The sequence below is a fragment of the Cebus imitator genome, unplaced genomic scaffold (assembly GCF_001604975.1).
Source record: "Cebus imitator isolate Cc_AM_T3 unplaced genomic scaffold, Cebus_imitator-1.0 Scaffold312, whole genome shotgun sequence".
NCBI lineage: Eukaryota > Metazoa > Chordata > Mammalia > Primates > Cebidae > Cebus > Cebus imitator.
This window is the reverse complement of record NW_016107627.1, coordinates 632,859-660,582: the sequence shown is the minus strand read 5'-3', so window position 1 is coordinate 660,582 and position 27,724 is coordinate 632,859. Positions and strand designations below refer to the sequence as shown.

At 42.5% G+C, this 27,724-nt stretch overlaps 1 protein-coding gene across 1 annotated transcript in view; it reads right to left on the bottom strand.

The window, feature by feature from the left end:
- Positions 1-27,724, bottom strand: part of UBAC2 (UBA domain containing 2) — a 180,049-nt gene that overhangs the window by 12,873 nt on the left and 139,452 nt on the right. The window contains exon 8 of the mRNA XM_017503552.1: positions 4,644-4,766. Coding sequence (XP_017359041.1) covers positions 4,644-4,766 — 123 coding nt within the window. The remainder of the gene's footprint in view (positions 1-4,643; positions 4,767-27,724) is intronic.

The window sequence follows — 27,724 nt, the reverse complement described above, 5'->3', positions numbered from 1 at the left end:
TGGGCATCCATGGCAGGACCTTCGTGCCACCCATTTTCCCTTTAGACTCAAAGCCGCTGACACCACCTGTCCATCTTTAGCAGCTTCCCTGCCTCGCTGTCCTAAAGCTGCCTCTCACAGTCACTGATTCCACAGCTTACCCGGCTTGTCTATGCATCTCCAAAAGCAACCCCAGGGTCTATGGATTTGATGCTGGGTGGGATCCTGAACAGAACAGGCAGTGGTCTTTGGGAGGCATTAGGGGCCTTCTCCTTGCTTCCCTGAGTTGGTCCATAATCCTTCATTTCCCCGCCACACCCTATTTTATCCATCTTTGTCCTTTCATCAAATGTAGACTTCTCTTTCCCCAGACATTCTCTTCCAATTCTCAGAGCACCTGGAAAGTTCTGTGAAATTGATAAGAACTTCTGAGTTTTTCTTCTGATCTTCCCCCCGTGTGTCTGCACAGGGAAGGCATGAGCAGACATCTCACCCTGTGGTTTCCAGGGGTCGATGTCACCATCCCGACCGTCTAGCTGGCTGGCTGGGCAGCACAGGGTGTATTGGGTGGCTTGACACTCTCCAGCCTTGCACCGCAGCCTCCTTCTTGGCTTATTCTTAAACGGGGCTGGGGTGTCATCTCTGAGGGGTGATGAATTGGCAGAGATGTCGTGGGTCTACTCACCAAAAAACGGGAGTGGATTCTGAAGAACTAAAAATCTTGAATCTTAATAACAGCAAAAATAGCAAAAGTAGAAAAGGTAGCAAAATATTTCTATGGCTACCAAACTATTATTGGATTTATTAAAGGATGCACATCCTTCTTATAATATTCTGTTTTCAAAGTACATGGCATACATTTCACATCTACTAGGTTTTCTTGAACTCTCACTAAAATTCCTGAAGTATTTGTTTACAGCAGAAAAAACTCATATAATCATTTCTATTTTTCTTGGCTTAAAAAATTACTAAGTTTCTTATTGCACTAAAATTACGTGACTCTGATATTTAAATGAAGAAAATACAAACACATTCAATTGAAAAATTAAGCAAAAACCTGCTTTTGTTAATTCAAACTATGTTATTAACAAAAATTTTAGACAGTGGTTAAACAAACTGGCTAAGAGATTACACTATAAATTTTAAAACTTCTATGTAAACATCTTGCGGGCAAGAACAGTATCTTTTTTATCTTTTATAATCTCTATAGTACCTACCACAAGAAACACTAAGAGCCTGCAGAATGAATAATACCAGTAAGAAGTTTGCGTCTTTAAGGCAACAATGGTTTGCAACACCTATTTTCAGGATAATCAAGAAACAACAAAAACAAGATTTAGAAAATCAATGTATAAGAAAGCCTATGTTAAAAATAACCCCTCATGTTTTTACAACTTCTCACAATACAGAGCAAGGAAGAAATTAAGCGCTGTTTTAAACTGATGCTGATGACATGTAACTTCGCTGTTATCATTCTGGGATGATAAAAAAAAATGACTCATTTTTTAAAAAAACCCCAAAGACTTCAATCACACACATACTCCTTTTTCTCCCTTTTTGACACTTTTTTTTTTCCTGAAGTGCCAAAACTGAGAAATATATCACCTGTAAATACCTCGTCTTAACGGCTGCCCCATGAGGAATATGACTCACTGCTCTATCAAGTAAACAGTAATTTAACAGAATTTTGATCTTTCTTTTCAGCTGAATTTGACAGCGGTATCTTATTTTTTAAACATGTTATAGAAAGATTTTACAAATGGCAAGTTTTGGGCTTTTCTTATCCATGGGTATAACCTTTGTCTGGAAATTTTCTAGTGGAGGTAGAAGAGGGAAACTGTGTCTTCATACTCCACCTGTCAATCCTGAAAAGCTTCTGAAACCATCACTTTGAGTAGAGAAGCGGCAAGCGGGAGGGGCTGGATCCATTTAATGGGCGCATGACACTGGTTTCTCTCAAAAGCATCTGTCACAGTCTAACCCAGGAGTGGTCACGAAATCCCTGCCCAGGGTTACCTTTTGAGTTTTGGAAAAGATGAGGACAAAGTTTTGCCACAGAGGCAGGTACCTGGCATTTATTCACTCTGGAGACAGGGAATGGGGAGGCAATAGCCTGGATGGTGTGGTCAGCTGTGAAATGCTGATCTCAATTTGTTTTGTTTGCTGAGAAGAAAAAACAATAGGCAGAAGGAAATTTCAAAGTGTTATGATGGCAACGCTCCTAACTTTCTTTTATAGATTTTTAAAAGGTTGTAATTTGAAATAATTTCAAACTTAGAAAAGTTTCAAGAATAGTACCAGGAACCCTTGATCTTCCTTAATCAGATTCACCAATTGTTATCTTGCCATAGCTGCTTTCTCTCTCTGTCTGTCACACATACACACAATCACACACTATGTACTGACATGGACAGGTATTATTCCTGGGCCATTTTAGAGTAGGCTGCATACAGTACGGTGTATGTATTTTTGGTGTATGTATATAAGTATTTCTCCCTTAATACTTCAGTGTATATTTTTTAAGAACAAGAATATTCTCTTTCCTAACCATGGTCAGTATGTACCCAGTCCTGGAAATGTAAAATTAGTATAATACCAATATCCAATGCTTAGTCCAATTTTATCAATTGATCCTAAAATGGTCTTTCATCAAAAATTTTTCTCCACTACAAAATCCAGTCCAGGATCACATATTCCACTTGGGCAGCATGACTCCCTAGTATCCTTTACTGTGGAGCACTGGTAGTTTTGAGGAACACAGGCCACATATTTTATAGAATGTCCCTCAAATAAAGTTTATCTTATTTTCCTTTGTGATCAAAGTTATGCATGTCAATTGTAACACATAACTGATGTGTCCTTTTCAGGATACGAACATAATGATTCTTTGTTCCGTAATTGGTAATGTTAATTTTGATAACTTGGTTAATGTGGTGTCCTCTGCAGAATTACTATTTTCCTTTGTAATTAATAAGTAACTTGTGGAGGGATACTTTGAGAGTACAAGTACTCCTTAACTTATGGAGATAAGTCCCAATAAATCCACTGTAAGTTGACAATATCATAAGTCAAAAATGCACTTAGTAAGCCCAACCTACTGAGAATCACAGCTTAACCTGGCCTACCTTAAACATGCTTAGAACACTTAACATTACCTTACAGTTGAGCAAAATAATCTCTTAGAAATCTAGAGTATTGACTGTATCATGTAATTATTGAGTATTATACGGCAAATGAAAAACAGAGCGGTACACAGTCACTGCCCAGCATTGCAAAAGAGTCTCATACCACGTATCGCTAGCCGGGAAAAGGGCAAAACTCAAAATTTGATGTATGGCTTCTACTGAATATATATCACTTTTGCACCACTGTAAAACTGAAAAATGGTTAAGTTCATTGATGTTACTTCCCTGAATGGATTTTTATTACAATGCTTGCAAATTTGTGATTTTCTAATACTATCATTCTTTGTATATTACTTGACATTCCATTTAGGAAAAGCATTTCCTTTCCCCCAATGTATGTATTTATATAAATATTTATTAATATCATTCTAATGCATGAATTCTTACTATCCTTTATTTATTTTGATCGCCAAAGCTGATGCCCCAGATGTGGCCAGCAGCTGGCTCCAGTGTCCTTCTGACATGTCCAACCAGTGACTGATCACTTCCTTCCTTTCCTGGCACACGACGATCCATGGTTATCCTATATGTTCCCTACCCTGGGCCTGGAATCCACTGTTTCCTTAGAGAGGCCTGGTTCATTTTAGTGCAGAAGAGTGTTTGGAAGCCAGATCTGGGCGGTATGTATGCCCACTGCTACCGGGAGGCCACTGCTTCTGAGCCCTCTAGGCCAGAGTGAGGGTGTACACACACACACACACACACACACACACACACACACACACACACTCTTATGAGTGTATGCTGATAGTGATAATTCCTTCCCAACCCCACAGGATTCTCCCCGTCTTCCCCTGCTTTATATTTTTATTTTCTTTCTTCCATAATAAAATCAAACTAGTTCCTCCTTGACTCAAACCTCTAATACAGGCAGCATAATTTTAGAATTGGTATACTTATACCCTTATGAAAACTAAACCTATGAAGAAGTGTTTAAGATTTGTCTGTCGTTTTTTTTTGTTCCTTCTTTAGACTAAGGGTATATCAGTTTCAAAAGTTATTGAAATCCATTTTCCCTCCTTCAATGTGATTCATTTGTTATTCATTTGAAATGTAGTTGGATCATTTGTTTGTTTCTTTTCAATTTTACATTTGACCCTGTCCTTTTGGTCTGCTTGTTGAATAAGTAAAACATTTACATGACTCAAAACCATACAAAAGTGAAAGCATGTCAAAGGCGCACCTCCTCCGATCCTTTACAGAAAATCAATCTCATTAGTTTCTTGTGTATACGAAGTGTAAGAGCATCCAAAACAAGCTACAATAATCCACTCTCCACCAGCCCAAATAATGCCTTCTTCAAACTCGTAAGAACCACAGTAGCCAAAAAAGGCCCAAAGTCTCTATCATGGTGGCAGCTAGACTGCTGTCACCATCTTTGTATTTATACGCTTGATTACCTTCAAGTCCTGTTGATCAAAACTGCTTCAACTCTGAAGCATGGATTTAGGATGAGTACAAATATTACTGATTAGTTACCTGTTCCTCGGAAACTTCTAGAGGAGGGGGCACTGCTGGCTCAGACTGCTGACCACCCTGATAGTTTACATTTTGTCGCTGACGTAAAGGAGGGAAAAGACGATTCCAATTGATCATTCCTCCCTAAAAAGAGATCAACACACAGTTATCAGACACAGAAGGAGCAGAACCATCATAATGCTTGGAAGAGCTTTCTCTCAGTGCAGTTACATCTATAGACTGGGAATGAAGTGTCACATTGATCTGCTCCAGGCAAGCTATTCAAATCCAAAAGTATCACGACATCCTTCAGTCAATAGGACAAAATTGGCAGCCTGCAGTAGGTGCTCAGGAGAAAAGAAAGTAATGGGCAGTGCAAAAGCTGTTTGTGCACAGTGGCTGTGGAAGGCAGTGAAAGACATAGACAGACACTCCTAGTTTCAACCTATGACGCCACTGACTGTTCCAACTCCAGTTAACTCTTAGGAGCTCAGGGCTTTGCAGGGCGTGACAGGAAGAACGACATGGAGAGGAGGCTAAGTCACCGTGGGCAGCCAGAAATCAGGTGTTTCCATTACAGGCCTTAAAATGCTCCCTTACTCTACCACTCTTCTACTTATGATTGAAGTGAATCCTGAGTGCGCACAGTAGAGGGAGGCTGCAGGCTGTGATAAAGACTCAGCAAAAGGCTAGAGAGTGTGAAGGGAAATCCGACAAACAGGGAAAAGGTGAGAAGGGAGGACCAGTAGCCATATTTCTGAGGGTGGCTTCACGGATCCTAAAGACCGAGAGCAATGCCATTCCTTGTTTAGTCTCTGTCACCAACAACAAGAAAAAAGCCAACAAGGGGAAGAAAAATGCATCACATGCTGCTATAAAAAAAATCCATGTTTCTAGCTATATGGCAATCTTTGAATTTATTAATTTCAATCTCTATTTCTAGAAGTCTTCTAGTCCTGACAAAATTATAGACTAAGTATCTGAAAATCTTCCTACCATAAAGGTGGAGCCAGGCTCCACCCTCGACATGTGGGGATTATGGGGATTACAGTTAGAGATGAGATTTGGATGAGGACACGGAGCCAAACCATATCAACTGTCCACCAACAGCTGCAGAAAGGGAGGCTCAGTGGGTCAGTGACTTGCCCAAAGTCAAGCCGCCAGCTACATGCAGAGCTTGGATACACACCCAGGTTGATATGAAGCATTTTTGCCACTCAGGGACAATGCTGAGCCGATGACATGGCAGTGCCGCTCTGGACACACTGATTCCCCAGGATGCTCATCTTCTCAGGCTGAGTGGGATGTGCGCCTGTGGATGCCTGGGATGGAGTGGCCGCCTGGGGTGGAGTGGCCGCCTGGGATGGAGTGGCCGGCCGCCTGGTGGAGGGCAAGGTTTTTGAGTGCCCATTCCACTACTTACTTTCTGACCCTCGGATTTCCCCTTTGTGAAAAATGGAAATAATAATAGAACCCACTTCAGATAGCTCTGAGAAGGATGAATTTAAGTTTTTAATGTGAAATGCCTGGCACAGTTTCTGGCTCAGAGTTAGTGCTTAGGAAATGTTTGTTGAATGAATAAATGAAAGACACATAATCAAAAAACAATAATAATAATAATGCTATTAACAGAGAAATATTTCCATACTCAGCTAACCATAAAAGGAGTAAGTGGAGTCCCAAGGCCTCAGGAACAAGCAGGCATGGGAGGCAGAGCCACACCGGACAGCAGCCTGGGAGAGGGGGGAGCACAGTCCTGCTCATCCAGAACCACTTGGGTTTTATCACTGTTTGGGTTTGGAAGATCTGGCCTTGGGTCTGAAAGAGGTAACAATTTTGAGTTCAATTATCTGTCTAAAGATACAGTCTTCAAATGGCAGTATCCTCAGCGAAAGAGATGAAAAAAATCAAATTAAAAATCCTGTCTTCCTCCGGGATAGAGCAGGAACCTTGGTCCTGCCTGAGAATTAAGAACCACAGGCAAATTTGGGGTTCAAGTTATACTATACATATGTGGTCTCAGAACCCATCAAAAAGTTATATAAAAATTGGTTTTGGGATGGAGATATCTAAGGAGCCAAGCAAAAGCAAATACAAAATTACTCTGCAGAGATATTCTCTTGCCCTGGTGTTACATGAGATTTATAGTTAAAGCTATAAATCTCATGTGGGGAAAAACTCAGGATCAAAAACTATAAAATCCACAAGGAAATCACCCATGATGAGCAAGTCGGCACACACACCACAGAGGAGGCCGGGGTCCCCAAGGACCTAAAAATAGGAGGATCTGAAAATGATTACACACTTCAAAGAGACTAGGATGTCACGGGAGGACCTTAAAGAGAACAAACAGATGTGAAAAAAATTAGGGAAACAGAAGCCACTCTAACCTCTCACCTCCTCCCTACAAACGAGAAATCTAAAATATAAAGACATACACAAGTTGATGTAAAGAGATGGGAAAAAAATCAGAGAAACACGAATCAAAGAATGCTGGTGTTACTAGATTCATGGCAAATAAATAGACCTCAAAGGCAAAAAAGGCATTATTAGGGATAAAATCAACAGAATACATGAACATCATATTTATATGCAACAGAATAACATCAAGACACAGAAAGCAAAAATTAATAGAATTACAAGTGGAAATATGCAGACATATGCTTTTCAACATATAACTCCATCACCAATAGATCAAGCAGACAAAAAATAATAATATAAAAATAACAAGTTTATTTCTGAATGAACATATATATCTTGCATTTAATATTTAGAGAATACACATTCTTTTTCATTACATGAAAAGTATTTACAAAGTAATTGTGTACTAGTTCCTATATGAACTATTCACAAATACCTAATCATAAACATTACAGATTATATTCTCTCACCATAATGTAATTAAACTAGAAATCAATATCAAAATAATAACTAACACAAAAAACCCCACACATTGGAAAATCAAAAAAACCCTCATAATGAAAATTAGAGGGTATCTAAGAATGAATAAAATAAAACTATTACCTATTTATCACAGTTTGTGAGATGTAATTAAGTGGTTGACGTAATTTTAAAATATTGAGCTTAAATTAAAAAAACGAAAACTGAGAATTAAACGGTTAAGTATATCCAATTTAAGAAATTAGAGGAAGTAACAAAAACCTAAAGAAATGAGAAAGAAGAAAGTAGAAGGTTGGGAGCAAATGCTAGTAAAATGGAAAACAAAGAAACAGCAGAGAGTCACCAAAACCCTCTGCTGTCTCTTAACGGAGTCAAATCAAACAGGCAAACCTGGCAGCCTTGATGAAAAGACAAAGGGAGAAGCACATAAACAGTATTGGGGATAATATAAGGGATGCAATGGCAGATTTTTTTTTTTTTAAATCACAAGAATACTTCATTCATATCAATAACTTTGAAGAAAGACACCTTTCTAGAAAAGTATAACTTACTAAAACTTATCCTAGAGAAAATAGACATTGGTAATTATCTTTGAAAATTGTTCAGGAGCATCTACTAAAGATAAGCCATGTGTGAGACTCAGCAATTCCACTCCTGTATAAAAGAAATTCAAATACATGTTCACCAAAAGATATGGACTAGAATTTTCTCAGCAGTATTATTTATAATGGTTAAAGACTGGAACTAACCAAATGCCCATCAACTGGAGAATGGGTAAGTTATGGCATATTCACATAATGTAATATAATAAAGCAGTTTGAATGGATGAACTATAATGACATGCAGCAATGCGGCTGAATCTCTCAAATAATGATGAATAAAATAAACACAAAAAGTGTATTTGTATGATTATTATTACATAGCATGTACTTTTCTGGATATATATAATACTTTACTGTAATTGAAACAGTACTTAAAAATCTACCCACCAAAAACCTACAGATGAAGTTTATGAAACCTTTAAGGACTCCTTGTCTCATATAAACTGTTCTGGAGTACAGAAAAGGAAGGAGAGTTTCTCACCTAATCTTTGAGACTAGCATAACATTGTTTCCAAAAGTAGACAAGGCCATTACGAGGAAGAACAATTATATAATATATAGCTTATTTTCCTTGGGTAGATACAATAATCCTAAGTAAAATATTAGCAAACTCAATCCAACAATATTTAAAAAATAATTATCTAGTATGATGTACTTTATTAGGATTTATCTCAGAAATCTTAGAAAATCTAGCAACATAATCCACACATTAACAGACTAAAGAAGAAAAATCAAACACTCATATCAATAGGTGTGAAAACAATTTAACAAAATTCAGTACCCATTCATGAAGAGACAAAAATGCCTATTACCAATTCTTGCATTCAGCACAAGTCACAGCATAATGAGAACAAAAACCAAACCGAAACAAAAATCTCACATAAAGATAGAAAAAGAGAAACAAAACTCATTATTAAAATGATGACTGTCTACCCAGAGAATCCAAGAGCATTTACAAAGCATGAAAACTAACAAGAGAGTATGATTAAAAAGTAACACTCCCTCTATTGAAATCATTTAGAAAAAAATTACTATTTATAAACAGCAATAACAACTATAAGGTAGTTAAGAATAAAATCAAACAAAAGATCTGCAGGATCTTTAAGTAAATGGAAAGATTTAGCACGTTCCTGAATTGAGCCTGGTAACATGCAATCCTATAATCTATCCAGACACTGCCACCTCAAGTCTCGCAGACTGCTGGTTCACTTCCAATATCCATTTTCCCCCTTAAAAAAAAAACGGCTTTGGTTTTTTTGGGTGTGCATTTATGTCTGATTTGCTACATTTCTCAGTTTCCCACCATGTGGACTAGGTTCTGACAATGGTATGTCAGCAGAAAGGGAATATGAGCCGACTAGGAAGATCCTCAGAAGCAGGAGCTTGCCTTTCTTGGAGGATCAGGTGGAAGCCCTGTGCTGAGGATATGGCAGCATTAAGATCAAAGGAGCTGGGGGCTGACAGCTTCAGGATGCTGCTCTGCCAGCCTGGGCTGCCCACTGCTGAACTTCTATATGAGAGAGAAATCAACTACCTTGTTTAAGTTTCTGCTATTTTGTGTTGTCTGTCATTTGGAACCAGATTCCTATTATCATTCCTATTCCCACAACTTATTCGTAACTGCTGTATACTCAAAATTCAAAAGTATGCATGTGTGTACATTTTGGTGAGACTAGACTACTTGAAGTTAAAGCTCAAAACCAGGCATGAATATTTTGAAGAAGTATGATAAGGAAGGATTTCTCTACCAGTTATTAGAACTTAGTATTACACTGCAGTAATTAAAGTCGTGTGGTAATATTAGCACAAGTTAGGCAAAAAGTCCAAACAGAAGACAGCGTCTAGGAATCAACAGTAAACATGTGGTATATAATATTGGAAGCATTACAAATCCATACTGAATAAATGGTCCTGGGACAACTGGCTATGGATAGGGAGAAGATAAAACTAGACCTTTACTTCACATCACCCACAAAAATAAACACTAAGATTAAAGATTTAAATGTGGAAAGCCAAACTGTGAAAACTTTTTTTTTTTTTTTGAAGAAATAGGAGAATATTTTCGTGTCATTAGGATAGGAAAGAATTTCTTAAACAAAAATATGAAGCATAAATCACAACAAAAAAGGTGGTAAAAAGTACATTACCAGTGAGAACTTTTGTATTAAAAGTTCAATTGGAACTGAATTAAATAAGACAAACTATAGATTGAGAGAAAATGTTTACAACATATAACTGCTATATAATCAAAATTCAAAAGTTACAAATCAATGAGACTTAATAAATCAATGACACTTACTAACTTATAAGACAACACTTATAAATCAATGAGAAAAAAATAAGTGACCCAAAAGAAAAGCAGTTGATGTATATGAATGGTCCATTTACAGAAGGGGAAATCCTGAGTCAAGAAACATATGAAAAGATATTCAATCTCACTAGCGTTAGGGAAAGGTAACAAAAACAACAGTTATTTTGTACCCACAAGACTGGCAAAAATACACAGCCCAACGATAATCAGCGTGGGAATGATGTGAAGGAAATGGGAAGTCTGGTAAGTTGTTGATGAGAGTATAAACTGACACAAACCTTGTGGAGAGCAACGTGTCAAGATCTAGTAAAACTATTCTAGTCTATGATCTGGCAACTTCATCTCCAGGGAGCTGTGAATGCTGAAGGGGTCATGCATGAGGATCTTCTGTGAAGCACTGGTTATAATATTAAGTAAGAAAATGGAAAAAACTCAGTTGTTCCTAAGGAGGGAAATAAATTAATAAGTGGTTCTATTATATAAAAGACCATTATAAAAGCAGTTAGAATAAATGAACTAGATTTACATGGGTAAATCTCAAATAAACAATGTTGAATGAACAAATAAAGTTTTGGTAATTTACGTAAATGGCATTATATATTATCTATATTATTTACATAAATATATACAATTTATGAAAATGGTATATACATTTAAATAATTTACATATATACCATTTACATAAATTGTATGTATTTATGTAAATAATACAGGTAATAGATAATATCATTTACATAAATTAAATACTCAGAACAGAGGGTATACTATTTTAATTTTGTTTTGAGATGGGGGTCTTGCTACATTGTCCAGGCTGGAGTGCAGTAGCTATTCACAGGCACAATCATGGCACACTGCAGTCCTGGACTCCTGGACCCAAGCAATCTTCCCATCTTGGCCTCCTGAGTAGCTGAGACTACAGATGTGCACCACTGTGTCTGGTGTATTTTAACTTTTTTAGATGGATATATGATAATGGTGACTCTGTCCTCCTACCCCCACACCATGGGATATTTGGCAATGTCTGGTCACAGTTTTGTTTATTAAGTAAAGGAGGAGAGGGGGGCAGGATGATGGTGCTGTTGGCATCTGGTAGGTAGAGGCTGGGGATGCTGCCAAACATCCTACAATGTACAGGGCAGCCCCTATAACAACCCTATAACAAAGAATGGTCCGGATCAAAATGTCACTGTTGTCTAGGTCGAGAAACCCTGACAAGTACATATGTAGCAAAGATACAAAAACATGCAAAGGCATACAACACACCAGCTCCAGGACAGTGGAAAGGGAATGAGCTCTGAGTTACATTTCATTTCTTACAACAGAGGGAGAGAATCAAAGAGTAGGCAAAGCAAACAAAACCCCAGTCCCTCTACTGTGATAGTAGAAAAGTGCTTAAAAAGCAGAAAGTTATTGCTCTAGGTTCTAGGATGTTTTGACATGAATCTGCTCTTTACGTAGGGTTAAATATGAGCCTCTATAAACAGGAAATATTTCCTTTACTTTGTCTTCTTCAAAAGCAATAACCACATATTTTAAAAAGGAAGAAGGAAACAGCTTGCAGTTCGAACAGGCGCTTTATGAACTATTTATTATTAGTTTGTAAGATTTCAAATGAAGTAAAAATTCCTCTGTGTTTATATACATCTTTGAATGAATAAATATATATTAATATATATATATATATATATATATATATATATATATATATATACATACATGCATGTCCCAACTGAGGAGCAGTAAAAGTTTCTGACATTTTATTAAGCAGAGGTTCCATGGGATAGAAATCCATGTTCTACAGGTATTGGAAGGTTTCTGGATGGGATGGTCAGGCAGTGTCTACATCAGAGAAGCCAGAAAAGCTCGTGGGAGGCTGACCTCGGGCACGGGAGCATCCACAGGAGGGTGCGAGCCAGGCACCGGTCTCATTCTTGTTCCCGAGGAGCGTACCATCTCCTTGGGGGATGGCAAGATACCCAGAAATAGAAAAGCCAGAACAATGTAAGATGATATATAATTAAGAGGGGAGCTGTGAGGCCTAAATTTTAAAAAATGACTAGAAAAGCTCAGAGTGGACATCAACTCACTGCAGCCAAAGCTCAGGGGTAAGACTTCCAAGAGGATGGGTCTGGGGCTGAATATTAAAGGAGAGTGATTTCAACAATGGAGAAGAGTGCAAGGCATTTTCCCCAAAGTGTTCAAAGACAGGAGCCTAGGTGGGTTTATACCTCAAGGAGCAAGGCAATGTTAAGGAATAATGGCAGATGGACAAAAAGGTAGAGGAAGCTCAGTAAGAACAGTCTCTAGAGCCAGAATACCTGGGCTCAAACCCCAGCTTTGCCTCCTACTGTAGCACCTTAGGTGCATTTTCAAACACTCCCATGACCCTTGGTTTTCTCTCCTGTAAAATGGTAATAATAACTGTACCCACCTCAAATGGTGAGTATGAGAATCAAGAGTTAATTCATGGGAAACATTTAAAATAGAACTTAAAGACTTCTACAAGCTTATTGCAGCTTAGCTATGATTATTCTCATCCTTACTACTTGGCGTTATACTTTATACGGTATTGTTTCTTGTCTTCCCAACTAGACATAGGATCCTGGAGGGCTGTGATGGATGGAAGACCTAAACATATTTCCCACGTGGCCAGTACCACTCTCAGCTCAGTGCAGCCGGAGCTGACTCCTCGTATAAGTTGATGCCCCATAAAAGAGTAAAACGGGGAACAATTACAGAATGGGGCATTATGAATGTGATGCTTCAGAAAAAACAAAGTTAATTCTGAAAGCATCTTCATCTTATTTTAAGATGGTTGGCCACTGGAAACAAATGCACTTTTTCTTCTCTGTCTTTGGTGCTCAGATTTATCAGCATGCCAGGTTTGAAGTGTGAAGCACACAGTAGGGCTACCTCCACTCTCTACAATGTGTGGCAACCCGCGGACCACCACGCAGCAAAGAGTGATTAGTGAAGAGTGACTGTTGATGGATGCTATGCTTGGGCACAGAGAAGGCGAGGCGGAGCCCACACGAGGACTTACTAAGCGTGCTATGGACCAAGGCTTTCAAATGTTTTCCACTTCATGGCACACACAGAAAAAGACAGATTTGTATGGCCCACTGGACAGCCAAAACTGTTTACAGCTGGTCCAGTGGCTTCAGGCCCTTTCCAGCTGCCCCAAGGGAGGACGGGACCAGTATCTCAGCCCATCTATGACCATGACACAGTGGTTGGGAAGCTCTACCCCAAGCCATAAGGAAATACCTATACATTTAGGAAACAAGTTGATTTAATAGGTGCCTCTCACAATGGGGATGCCCTACCATGGAGATCAAGAATAGAAAAAGACTAGACTGTTTTACTTGAATGAGTTAATGTAAAATCAACAAAACTGTCACATCTACTAATGTACCTGGTGATACCTTCAGCAACGAAGGTAGAATGAGAATAAAAACAACCTCCCTGCCTTTTAGAAGTTCATAGTCTGGTATTCTAACCACAAAACAGTTTTTCCTTCTTCTTCCAGGTTATCAAAGCTCCCTCTCTGTTAGATCCAGCCGCTCCTCCTGAGCGCTCTCTGGCCTGACCTCTGGCAGCACCAGGTCCTACTGACCACTCCTCCTTGATGTTCTCTTCCCTGGGCTTCGTGGCAACCCGCTTTCTTTCTAGCCCTCTGACTATGCCTTCTCAGTGTCCTCAGAGTCTCCTCCTCCCACTCTTGTCCTTCAAACATGGATGTTCTTGAAGGTTCCACATGAGCAGTGTTTCTCTCCTCCTTCTGTGTTCTAGGTGCCCCTCCATTCCTAGGGCTTCACGTGGTAGAGACTCCTAAACCCGAACCTCCAACCCAAATGCTGTGTCTCAGAGCCATGTAACCCACTGTCTCCTGGACATACTTTCATCTACATGTTATGGAGACACCTAAGATAGAACACATCCCAAACAAACTCATCTTCAACCCCGTATCTCTTGCTGTGTCCCCTGTCTTGGGGCTTGACATCCACATCCATCCACTGGATAAACCAGATCTCCAGGCTCTGTCAACTGGAACTCCTCCATCTTTGTCTCTCTCCATCCTCACTCTCACTGCCCTGTGTAGATCACAGTCCATGGGAGGGGTGGCTCCAGAGTTATTTCCTAAGATACAAATCTCATCAGTCCTCTACTTAGAAACTCTTTGCTGTCTCCTCATTGCTTTTTTCTTAATTTATAAATATTTCATAACTCATTAACAATCACAAGCCCATTACTTGCTAACATAAATGTAGATTTTTAAAATAAAAAATAACCATGTTTTCCCAAACAGAATTACTGAGAAGAGTGGCACCATTTTCCATTTTTGCAAATCTCTTTAATGTCTGACTTACTAGAAGGTTGCTGGGTTCTCCTACCTGCTTCTGCATTTGATTCTGTTCTATGTTACTCTGGCTTTTGAAGTACACGAAGAAATTCAGCCACATAGATACACAGTTAGAAAAGAAAGGGAGAGTATGGTAGGGGCCTTTTTGGATGACTACAGACATCTTCCCCTTTGATGCTACTCAACGCGACCCTGCTGCTTTCAGAATCCAATGGAAATTTCTTATCTGGGCTTACCAGACTCTTGTCTGCCACTGGCGTCACTTTCTCACCACCCCGCCCTCACATTCTCTACTCCTGCTGGGGAGCCTGCTCTCATGCCTCACTGTCCCGTCCCCAGGGCAGCTCCCAGCACATCCCATTTCACCTGCAGGCCAACTGGCCTGATCTCACAATAGCCTATCAGATCCATGGGGGCTGTGACTCTCCATCTTGTCCTGCTTATAGACCTGGCCTCCTGTACAACCTGGCATATGCAAGTACTCAAGAAACAGTCACTGAATGGTTAACTGAATGAAGAAACATACAGTGAAGCATATGGCTGAGTTAAGGTGTATGCGGTTTTCCTAGCTAAGACTGTAGTTAGTTGGACTATGAAGACCCTGGTGGTAGATTACTAATGAAGGTGGGGCGGAAGGGGTGAAAGGGGTTAAAATAAGAAGGCTCCTAAAGGACATGCCCGATACCTACATTCATCATGGACATAGCACCCTCTTCTATACAAGAACCAGGAGTTACAAAGAAGCAATGCTGGGAAACTGTGGTGAAAACACATATGGCAACTCCTAATATAAGTCAGTTATTTGCAATTCCCTGGACCGCCCCCAAGTGCTCTGTGGAAGCTGCAGCTTTTGGTCTGAGTACGAGTATGCTTACACTTAGTTTCAGTCATTTGCCTTCTGTGCATAGTGTGCTGTCCTGGGCCAGGTAAGGAGGCTGTGACACAGAGAAATGACTAATTTCCTATGGCCCTGAAAGAATCTGACTGAGGTAACAAAACAAATGTACATTAAAAACTAAACAAGAAGCACCTCAGGACTGAACGAAAGGCATCTTGTTAGAACTGCAGTCGCGTGCCGCTTAACAACAGGGCTTCATTCTGAGAAATGCGCTATTAGGTGCCTTTGTTGCTGCGTACTTACAGAAACCTAGATGGATGGCCTACAACACACCAAGGTGGCTTGGTGTAGCCTATGGCAACTAGGCTACAAACCTGCACAGCAAGTCACTGTATCTAAACATAGAAAAGACATAGCAAAAACATGGCACCGTAATCTTATGGGACCACTGTCATACATGCGATCTGTTGCTGACTAAAATGTATTGTTACGTGGTACGTGACTACGATAGTAAGCACAACTACTACAGAGGAAAGAGACACCACAGAGGCTGCTGTCCTCAGCAAAAGCTTTGTGGCAAAACCAAGGAAAAAACCAAAAACAAGAAAACCAAACAAAGCCCACCACCAGCACCACGCACACAGACTGGCAACACATTCACCACTTGGATAAGAGATGGGGGCAACATGAGGCCCAGAATAAATCCTGCTGCATATTTGAAAACCTTGCATCCTTGTTAAAATCTTAAACATATGAACCTTAGAAAACTCAGAAGACTGAATTGAACCCTGTCATGTGAAATGCCGCCTGTTCCCATGTGTCAAGTGCTATACAAACAGTGTACTGTATCTCTCTGTGCTGCTCAGTGGGAGTCTCAGTAGGTATGAACTGGAGGGAAAGGAAGTGATCGCTTCAACAAAATCCCAGGCTAGTTTTGCAGCACTCGGTTTCACTTTTTCTTTGTGGTTTCTCGCAGTGACCAGTGTTGATGGATGAGAGACTTCAAACTGTACTGTTTCTTCTAGGCAGAACAGAAGGCAGTTTCCATGGCAATACAACCAGGAGACACGATACATCCTGTTGCTCAGTTTTGAGAATGTTTCGGTTTGGGGGACAGAAGTTTCCAACCATCAGCTGCCCTCTGACCCGTCTCGTCTTCCTTTGTCTTGCTCTAGTCAGCTGGAGTCTCAAAGGCCTCACACCTTGCCTGTGCATTCCACCCAGGGGCTGAAAGGGTCAGGGCCACATCTGGTGGTCCAGGGACTGATTGGGGGCGGCAGTGAGAAGAGGAGGTGCAAAGACATCCACAGAGCACATCGGGAAGCTCCAGCATAGCCTAGGACGCAACCCAACAGCCCCTGCAAGGAACGCTTCTACTGTGTGCAATCTGACAGAATGTGTCCCAAATCTTGTTTACTTCAGTGACATTGCTTTTCAGAGGCCTGACACACCTAGTGCAGCTGATCTTACTGTGACATAGGTACAATTTTAAAAACAGGATAAATTAGTTTTAACAGCAACTGCAAACCCAAGAGAGTCAGGTTTTCCCCTTTGTTTCAACAAAGCACAGCCCCCGGCCAGTTTTGTCTGGGGAGGCCTGGTGGTAAGGGAAAGGGACTCTGGAGAGAGCTGCGGGACGCACTCGACTTGGCCAGGCACCAGGGTGTCCAATGGGCCTGTGCTGCTGCTGCCCTCCAGGCCTCTGCACAGAGCGGGGTGAGACTCTGGGTGGCTGTGGGCAATGTGTGGCACCAGGCACGCTGCGGGCTGAGCCACAGGCCGACACCTTGGCCCTCGTTTGTTTTGAAAAGGTGACTGATCCATCACTCCTCATAGAATCCTTTCCTCCAGGAACTGTCAGGACTAAAGGTGTCCCAGCCTTTTCCTGTGTTTTGGTTTGGTTTTGGTTTTGGTAAAGAATGAGAACACTCAGGCTGCTCTGTAAGGAGAAGGAGGTGGTGTGAGGGTGGCATAGGGGGACCACCGGCTTTCACAGCCCACAGCCTGGCCACAGGTCAAGGGACACTAGCGCAGGAAAAGCATGCCGAGGCCTTATCTTGTGGCTTCCTCACTCTCTCGACTGAGTGACACACTCGTAAACACTGAACGCAGGTGACGGTAAGGGCCACAAAGCAAGCACTGAGACAGCGACCTTGAAGACATAAGAATGGAAGCGCATCTCTCAGAGTGTGGATTACCCATTTCTGCATCGCATCTTCTGGTTCTCCTTCCTTCATTTCTTTGTCTGCCAAATTAAGGGTCATTTTATTCCTTCCTAACGTTGGTTCTACACACAAATTTTAAGTAAAAGTTAAAAATAAAATTAGTTCTGGTACTTATTACAGTAAATGTTTCGACAGATGCAGAGGTGAAACTCCTTATTAAAAATGAGACTGGGGATTACTCAAGATTTCCCCTCTTCTTACATTTCCTCTGTGGAGAGTTCATCCATTTTCACGTCTTCAGTGACCACCTGAGTCTCATTCCCACATTTGCCTGTTCGCCATCACTGTGGCAAGCAGATGTCCACCACCCAGTTCATGTCTGGACTCGGCTTACCTCTGTCCATCAAACCCAGCCAACGCTCAAGGACTGCTGATTTTCCCCTGGGAGGGGATCTGCCCATTTAGGTCCTTGCTGTTGCACTCCGAGATTACGTCAACAACTTCTTGGATGACATGACTGCCAATAAGATTTCCCCAATCCCATCTGCATGTATGGTCAGTGAGTGTGCACAAGAAGCCCTTTCACAATGAGACTGCCTCAACCAAAAACCCTCATCCTGTCTGAGTATGTCCTGTTTTGCACGCCTGCCCAAACCAGCCCCATCCTAAATTACTTCTCTTCTCTTCTCTCCTCTCCCATGCTCCTTCCACCCCATGTCCCCAACTTGCTGCAACTGTCCCTGCCACCTAAAGTGCCCTCCCTGGTCCCCTGTCTGCACAGGGCACAGCTCCTGTTTCCCATCTGTAACTGGCATCTTTCTCAGCAACCCAAACCCTCTGGCACCCCTGCTCTGCTGATCTTCCACAGAACTCAGCCAAGCCACCAAGTGAACAGAGAATAAAACACTGAGTCTGGGCTTCCCCAGCTGTAAAATGGAAAGTTGGACTAGATACCCTTAAGCTAGTTATGAGCAGTCTCTTCCCAATCATTATATTAAAGAACATCTGGAAAGCCAAACAGTTCTCTCTCAAAAAGGAGCATCAGGCTGCCCACCAGAGCTGCTGTAGGAGGAGCCCCTGGCCAGGTTGATACCCCCATGTCACACTGCTCATGAATGTCATGTGCATGATTGCCTATCTCCAACAAGATATGAGCTCCTTGGGCAACCACCCTGTGAAAGCCACTCCTGTGGACAGTGTCCACACAAGGGAGTAGGTGCAGAGGAGTGAAGGGGGTGTGGTGGCCTGCTCCATCCTAAACCCATGATCTGCCTGCATCCCCTGTGAACAGGCACTGTGGACATGCACACATCTCCATCGCTTAGACAAAATGATTTTTACCAAATCTCAGTATGGCTAATCTATGCTCTAATCTCGGGTGGGAGATCGTGACTCACGACTCTGAAAATTCCTGGCCGCCGCTGCTTCATCCACAAAACCATGTCTGTCGACCACAGCACTGGGTTGCTGACTCTGAACCCTTGAGGGTTGCATGAAATCAAGGCTTCTCGAGGTGCTCAGTTTTCCTGAGATGCTCCTGGGTACTCCAGTGGTCTGTTCTGCATTAAGAGTGTTTTCTGATTTTGAAAATCCATCAGGATGGCTTTTTTTGCGGGGGAGAAAAAAACTTCCCAGAATGATTATGAGCATGATTTTTCTAACATACCCCTGGTTTAACATGATACTGCTCCGGAGTCCATCTCTAAATTCATTCATCCTTTCAAAAAGTAATTAATAAGTCACAAAAGGGAAACCCAGGAAAAGAATTAGGATTGCTGATAACTTTTACATCTTCAAAATGCCAAGCACATCATCATCATTTGCTTGTTTTCTGAAATATCTTGAGACTGTACCACATTCTTCTTTCTCATGAAGACACTAAGGCAGAATGGAAAACAGAAATGATTTTCTCAAGGTCACTTAATGAGTCAGTCTTGGAAAAGGATCACGGTTTAGATTGATCCGATCTTTCTGTTCTGAATTGTGTCAAAAAGAGCAGTATGATCAACTACAAAAGCACTGGAAACAACAGTAGTTTCTGCAAGAAGGTACAGATTGAGATAAACAGCGTAGCTTTAACTTCACTTGAAAATAGAGTTCTTGCATGTAATTTTCATTTAATTTGCAGATTTTTATCAACTAAGCACTAGTAGTTTATTCCACATCTGATGCTATACACATAAACTCTTGAAAGAAAGTCATAAAAGAACTGGCTGTAACTGATTAGATTGCTTTGTTGACAAAGAAGCATAGCAACTTGAAAAGAATCATTTTCAAATCAAATTGCACCAAAAAGTGAAAGAGCATACCCAAAAAGGAAAAGTGCTGAGAAGTGTGCCACGTGCCAGCTTGCTGTCTGTGAGGATGCTCGAGACACCTGAGAATTTGCTCCCTTCGGGTTCCTGGTAGACTCCTTTGCAACACACATGTACCGCCCCTACCCCTGACACAGAGGTGGAGACGGAGGTACAGAGTTTCTGATGGTGCTGCCTCCAGACACGGTTTCTTGACTCTTCCTGGCTGGGCTATGCGTTTCTCCCAGAAGAGCACCCATCACATTTCACTGTAACTGATGCTTTCTACACTAAGCTCAGGGAGAGGAGGGATCGTACTGCCTTGGTCACCGTGGGACTCCCCAGAGCCTGGTCTAGCACATGGTGGGCACTGAGTGTATTCTGTGGAATAGATGGTGATGAAAATGGTAGCACTGATGAGGCCAAGAGGCAACAGGAAGCTGGCCTGATGAAGGGGCAGTGACAGAAACTGGTTTGGTGGGGTGGCACTTGCACACATAAAGCTCTACTAGGCGGATCTTGCTATCCAAACCACAGAGGGAAAATCAACCATACTGTAACATGCGTCAACCTCAGAAACGTGAAGCTAAGCGAAAGAAGCCAATCATAAAGACAAGCTACACAGGCTTCCATTTCTATAAAATATCTAGAATAGGCAAGTCTACAGAGACACAAAGTAGATGAGTGGCTTCCTAGGACTGGGCAGAAGGGAATGACGACTAATGGAGTGCAGTTTCTTTTGGGGTGATGAAAATGTTTTAAAATTGTGTCAGTATTTGCACAACTAAAAAAATACTAAAACCGCTGAACTGTACACTTCAAGGGGATGAGTTACATGGTATGTGAAGTCTATCAGCTGCTAAAATATATATCAAGGACCAGAAAATACTTTTAAAACAATAAAAAAAATTACTGAATTAAAAATGCTGGATTAATGATAGGAACTCTCATGACTGACAAGGCAGATCTGCCTCCTGATGCATATGTCAGATGACACTGAATGACTGTTGCTGGGGGAGGATAAAGAGAGAAACTATTTTCACAGCCACAAAATGTTACCCAGGGAGGGTGTGCAGCTAAACTCACTTTAAACAAATGCTGTGAAAGTAACTGAAATGCATGTGTGAATAACGGTGAGCCGCTCTGTGTGGGTAGCTTCTTTCCTTGCAGGCGAAACACATGGAGGTGATAATCAACCAGGAATGGGGCAGCCCAATGAGATGAGGAAGCAATAAAAAGATGGGCACCGAGGACTCCAGGGCTTTGCTGCCAAATGTCCCACTTGGCTTGTACCAAGCAGGATTCACCCACAGTGGGCTTTATCTTAGTTCTCCTTCTAAAATAGATGGAAACTTTATAGAAATACCTTATGGAAACCTTTAACCCCAAGTTTGTGTTGTGGTACATAACAGCATTCTCATCATCAGGCAAAAGAGAGATGACTGGTTCCCACAGACAACAGATGACCAGAACTAAGAGAACATTCACATTTCCAGGTAAAAGGTTACTTTGAAAGTTGCTGGCTACATAATCTTCTAGGGCAGGGGCTGGTAAAAATTTTTCTGTAAAGGGCCAGACAGTAAACATTTTAGGTTTGGAAGACAAAGAGGCAAGAGATCAAGGATACTATGTAGTTATTTATATAACCATTTAAAATGTAAAAACTGTTCCTAGCTTCAGACTGTACAAAAACAGGTAGCCTGGCCCACAGGCCATAACCTGCTGACCGTTGCTCTAGAGGTTACAAGCTTTTAAGAGTAATAACTATCAAGGTTAGCTCCTAAATCAGACTATCTCTCAAACTTCCTGAGATCCACAAAAAAAGATGCCCAATACTATGATAATAACAAATAACAAGTATCTGTTAGAGCCTCTGGTAGCTAAAGTAATTTTGTGTAATTTTTTTTTATCCCCAATGACAACAGTATTCTACAGACTGTGTACAGATGTCTCTGTCAACCCAGGATTAAGTCCCTAACTGCCCATTCCTGTTCTTTTCATTATGTTATGGTGCTTTCTATGGTGAGCATGGTTCTGAAGAAAAACAGCACTGTTTCTTTCTCTCTACACTCACACACCACTCAACACAACACTTCTGAAAAGAGATGTGCTGGGGATTGCCCCGTACTCCAGGCAGTTCTCCAGTGGACACCAGCAGGGTGTCCTATAGCTTAACTCAATCCCCATACTACCTATCAGAAGATAGCCTCAGACCCCACAGGTTAAGGGCCCAGTCACACAAGACTGCTGCCCTACTTCAGATGGCAATTGCCAGCCCTGACTTGTGGTTCTAACCAACGTGTGATAAATGAAGGTTCCCATAGTCTACTCCTCAGGTTCAACTAATTTGCTAGATGGCTCACAGAACTCAGGGCAACACTACACTGACGTCTACCCATTGATTAGAAAGGATATTACAAGGGATACAGATGAAAAGCCAGATGCAAGAGATGCACAGGTCAAGGCATGGGGCACTGTCTGTGCCCCTCTCTAGCACCCTCTGTACCCTGCTCCAGTACATATGCAGCAATCTGGAAGTTCCCTAAACGCTGTGCTTTGGGGGTTTTATGGAAACTGCATTATGTAGATAAAACTGATTTTATCACTGGCCATTGGTGATCAACTCAACCCCTCTCCCTAATCACAGAGGCTGGGGTGGGGCTGAAAGTCTCAACCCTCTAATCACTTATTGGATCCCCTGGTAACCAGCCCCCCCATCAAAGGCTATCCAGGAGTGCCCGAACATTAGTCATTCATGTGAAAAGACACTTCTCACTGTAGAGATTCCAAGGGCTTTAGGTGCTGTATGCCAGGGGCCAGGGGTAGAGAACAGATATCTCTTTCTTATCACAGCACACAGAGCTTCTTTGCTATGGCCAGTGAAGGGAGGGAGACACGTACTATGGACCTGTGGAGACTGAGGTCACACAGCCACCATCTGAACGTTCATTACTATAGGAAACTCCAGTGATTGAACACAGAGGCTCTATAAAGCCTGCCCTGGTCCTTCAAGGTGATGAGCTGGGCACACTCTGGCTCATCATCACCAATATCTTGAGCACTGTGTGCTCTTCGTCACCATCTTCCACCTGGTCTTCTTCCTCTAGTGTCACTGTTTCTTTTTTTGAGCCATGATTGCATCTTGAACTCCAGGGATCAAGTGATCGTCCCATCTCAGTCTCCTGAGTAGCTGGGACTATAGGTTCTTGCCACCATGCCCAGCTGATTTTTAATTTTTTTTGTAGAGAAGAGGTCTCACTACATTGCCTAGGTTGGTCTCAAATCCCTAGGCTCATGCTATCCTCCTGCCTTAGCCTCTCATAGCGCTGGGATTACATGTATGAGCCACTGTGCCCAGCCTAGTGCCATCTCTTTAAACAATGTTCATATTATGACTAAAGTAAGCTTTCTTAAAAACAAATCTAACTTATTCTGTTGAAAAGGCCTCACTGACCCACCACTTCTGGCAGGATGAAAACAACAGCAATTCTTAGTTTGGTAGAAGACCCCTTTCCTGGCCTCTGCTGTCTTCCCAGCCATGTCCTTCATTGCCTCTTTCTTACGGCAACCTCAATCACAGGTGAATGCAATTCCTTGCAGTCCCCACGGCTGTTTTGAGCCGCTGTGCATTTTTTTCATAAGGTCCCCTGTGACTGAAACACCTGGCCCCCACTGGCCTCAAGATTACCTTCGCTGCCTCCCTTAGGGAGAACTGGCCACATCCACCATTTAGGCCTCAGGGTTCCTTTTTCTCCTCTTTGCACAGACTCCCACAGAACCCTAGTGCCTAGCGGAGCCTCATGTCTCCCCCTTGCTGGTTGCAAACCTCTTGAAGGCGCAGGCACTGTCTTACTTAATCCCTTGGCACTGCATTAGAGCCAAAAGACAAAGAAGTAGTAAAACAGCTCTAGCCCTCCGAGAGCTCCTATTCTACGGGGAATGAATAAAACACAAACCCATGAGAAGTTATATAATGGCGTTGGCAGTGGAAAGACGATCACAGCTGTAAGTAGCAAAATGACTCTGAGACACCACCTGCTTTGGAGCCAGCAGCTCTGATGGCAGAGAAGGGTGAGTCAGCGGGAAACGAGCAACTGAGAGCAGCTCATGTGTGCCCAGCACGGTGTCCCAACGAGTTTACAAAAGAATGGGACATCTGTGGATGCAGAGTGAGATGATAAGTGGGCGTCATAGTCTGCAGTCACACTCTGCAGCCCATTCCATCTTCACTGCCGCAGGCCCATGAGACAAGTCTCTAAAGGCCTTTGGATAGTCAGTGCTGGTGGGAAATATCCAGAAAGGTCTGTAAGAAGTCAAAGCACACTTGATGACTTTATCACATGCCTGTGCTTGATGATGAACGTGGGAACACTGCACCCTGTCTGTCAGCACCTGGGTCTCATGTCCCAGCTGAAGTGAGGTCTGCAGAGCCATCACCCTGGTCACTGTTTTTCAGAGCTGTGGAATGGGAATATGCCACACAGTGGACTAAAAATGCTTCGGTAGGATGAGATCATATTGACACTTGACTGGGTACCAGCGTGACTACAGTGATGTCCCAGAATGAGACCAGCCAGTCAGAACAGAGTGATATTGACCTTCCCCCACTTCCAGCTCATGCAGCGCTTGTCATCCCCATCTCTCCACTGAAACCCCTTTCAAAAGTGAACTCATTCTGCTGAATCCAGTGTTCTTCTTCCAGTCATCATCTTTACCTGGCTTTTTTTGGAAGGTGGGGGTAGTAGCATCTGAATCTGCTACTGAACACCTACTCTTCCTGAAACATTCTACTCTGTAGCCTCCCTGAGTTTTCTCCTTGGTCCATGGGGTTCTTTTTTCTCCTCTTTGTACTCTCTAAACATGAGTCTTGCTTTCCATTGTTCTCTCAGAGTATCTGTAGATCTTTTTTTTTTTTTTTTAAATAGTACCTGGTCTCACTATGTGGCCCAGGCTGGCCTCAAACTCCTGGGCTCAACAGTCGGCCCACCTGGGCTTCCCAAAGTGCTGGGATTATAGGCTTCAGCCAGTGTGCCTGGCCTCTGTAAATGTTTCCAGCTCTGATTATTCATCTGTATTCGGCTTACCTAGTCTTTTTGTATCTATTTACTACGCTCATATTTGCTCTTTAATTCCCTACTATTCAGTTCCCAATAGGTGCCGGGGATTATTCACACACTGGAGATACAGAGAAATCAAGTCTGCTCCATTCTGAGATACACTGGTGAAGACAGCAGTAAATCAGCAGTGAGCACTGGGTTAGCAGGTGCCATGGGAGACACGCAGTGGCTACAGGGGCAGAGAGAACTCCGGAAGCCCACCAGGAAGCTGGGGAGGGCTTCCTAGAGGAGGCGATATTTGTCAGGAATGCTGAGTGAATAGGGCTAGGCATGTGAAGATGTGTATGTGGGAGGGTGGGGGGGGAAAGGGTTGGTACAGAAGTTCATCCTGGGCAGAGAAAAGGGAAGATGTGAAGGCAAGGCCGCGTGAAACAACATGAGCAGTGGTGAACTGAGAGTAAGCCAGTGCAGCATGGCTGGCCTATGGGCTTGCACATGGCAGCAGAAAGGAGATGCAGCCACAGAACAGGCAGGAGCCTTGTGCTGGAACCACTCTGAAAACTATGGAGAGGCCCTGAAGGATGATAGCTTGAATGAAACAATCAGATTTGTGTTTTCACAGAGATCACTGGGGAGGCAGTCAGTGATGGAGATTGGGGAGAAGAGACTACTAAAGAAATCCAGGCAAATGGCGCTATGGTCTCAACTACAGCACTGGAGATGAATGACGGACTTACATCAAGGAGGGTGACTCTTCAGGACTGAACTGGCAGAGAGGGCAGGAAGGACACGGATGCATAAGTGGGAAAGTCTGGGATAAAATCCCAGATTTGGATCTTCTGGTAGACAATGGTGCTTTTCATCAGGTAGGGAGTGAGAAAGGGAAATGAATTTAGCAAAGAAACAGTACACATTGGCAGGGCATGGTGGTTCACACCTGTAATTCCAGCACTTTGGGAGGCTGAGGCGGGTGGATCATGAGGTCAGGAGTTACAGACCAGCCTGGTACATGGTGAAACCCTGTACTAAAAATAAAAATATTAGCCGGACGTGATGGCGAGTGCCTGGGAGGCTGAGGCAGGAGAATTGCTTGAACCAGGGAGGCAGAGGTTGCAGTGAGCCAAGATTGTGCCACTGCACTCCAGCCTGGGCAACAGGGCGAGACTGTCTCAAGAAAAAAAAAAAAAGAAAGAAACCGTACATGTCAAGAGCTGGTGGGACACTGAAGTGGAGAAGCCCTGTAGGCAGTAGGATATTATTTCCATCTGGAGCCCAGGAGAGAGGGAGGTTCACTCTCTAGATCTTGAGGGACTCGTGGGAGCTCATGGGAGCCATGAGCTCAATAAAGCGGTGAGGACAGGGACTGGGTGGGTCCCCCTGGCTGTCCAGCATGAAAAGCTCAGCAGGTGGAGAACCAAGTCTTGGGAAACAACCTATTTAGGGAGCGAACAGAGGAAGGAGAGCTCAATCCAGAGAGCAGCATCAGCCCAGCCAAGGCACTCCTCTGAGAGGTGAGTTTTAGAAACCTCCTATTTGTCTCCTCCTCTGTGGTTTCTCCTTTCCCCTGTCCATTTTACACAGTACAATAAAATGACATTTTCCAAGATAACTGTCCTATCTTTGTTACTGAATAAACCATTTTTCACAGCCAATGTTCAAGCCAAAATCTACTGTCAGGCTTAAACCACCTCCTTCCATTATCAGTTACTATCTCATTTCCCATTTCTCACTACACATGTGCCAACATCTCAATCACAGGACTCCTGGAGGCCTTTCCCTTTTAGGGTCTCATTAGTACCTCCATGCCTCACTCTTGATGGTCCTCTCCTCTGGAATGATGTGCCTTACCCTCTCCACCTATCCAAATCCCACCCATCCTTCTACTTCCTGAAATCTTTCTTGGCAGCATCAGGCCACACCAGGTGCTCTCTCCTGAGATTTTCACTGCCATGGGTGCTTTAGTAAATATTTCATTGTTCTTAGATGTTCACCTATTTCAAGTACAACCACCTGAGCTCCCTGAAGTTGACCACAAACTTACACAGGGAAAGGACATGTTCTTCACCTCTTTTGCGCCCATATAGAAGCCACCAGTATTGGTCAGAGAGCTTCCCAAGCAGTCCAGCTGTGTCCCCAGGGCCTCATGAGAAGCACGTGGCAGGGGTGGCAGTGAGCACCTGCCAGATGGCAACATGGACTATGGCATAAGCAGGCATGAGAAATTTAAAGGAATACACTGAAACAAAACTTGAGTGTTATTTTGGAATACCTGAAATGATAACGTGTAACATACAGCAGTTAGTAACTGAAAACAATGACTTTCTGACTAAATAAACTCTAGATTCTATGAAAAGCATCTGAAAATCACAGTTTTAAAACAAGTAACAGCTGTGCCGGGCGCGATGGCTCAAGCCTGTAATCCCAGCACTTTGGGAGGCCGAGGCGGGTGGATCACCAGGTCAAGAGATCGAGACCATCCTGGTCAACATGGTGAAACCCTGTCTCTACTAAAAACTACAAAAAATTAGCTGGGCATGGTGGCACGTGCCTGTAATCCCAGCTACTCAGGAG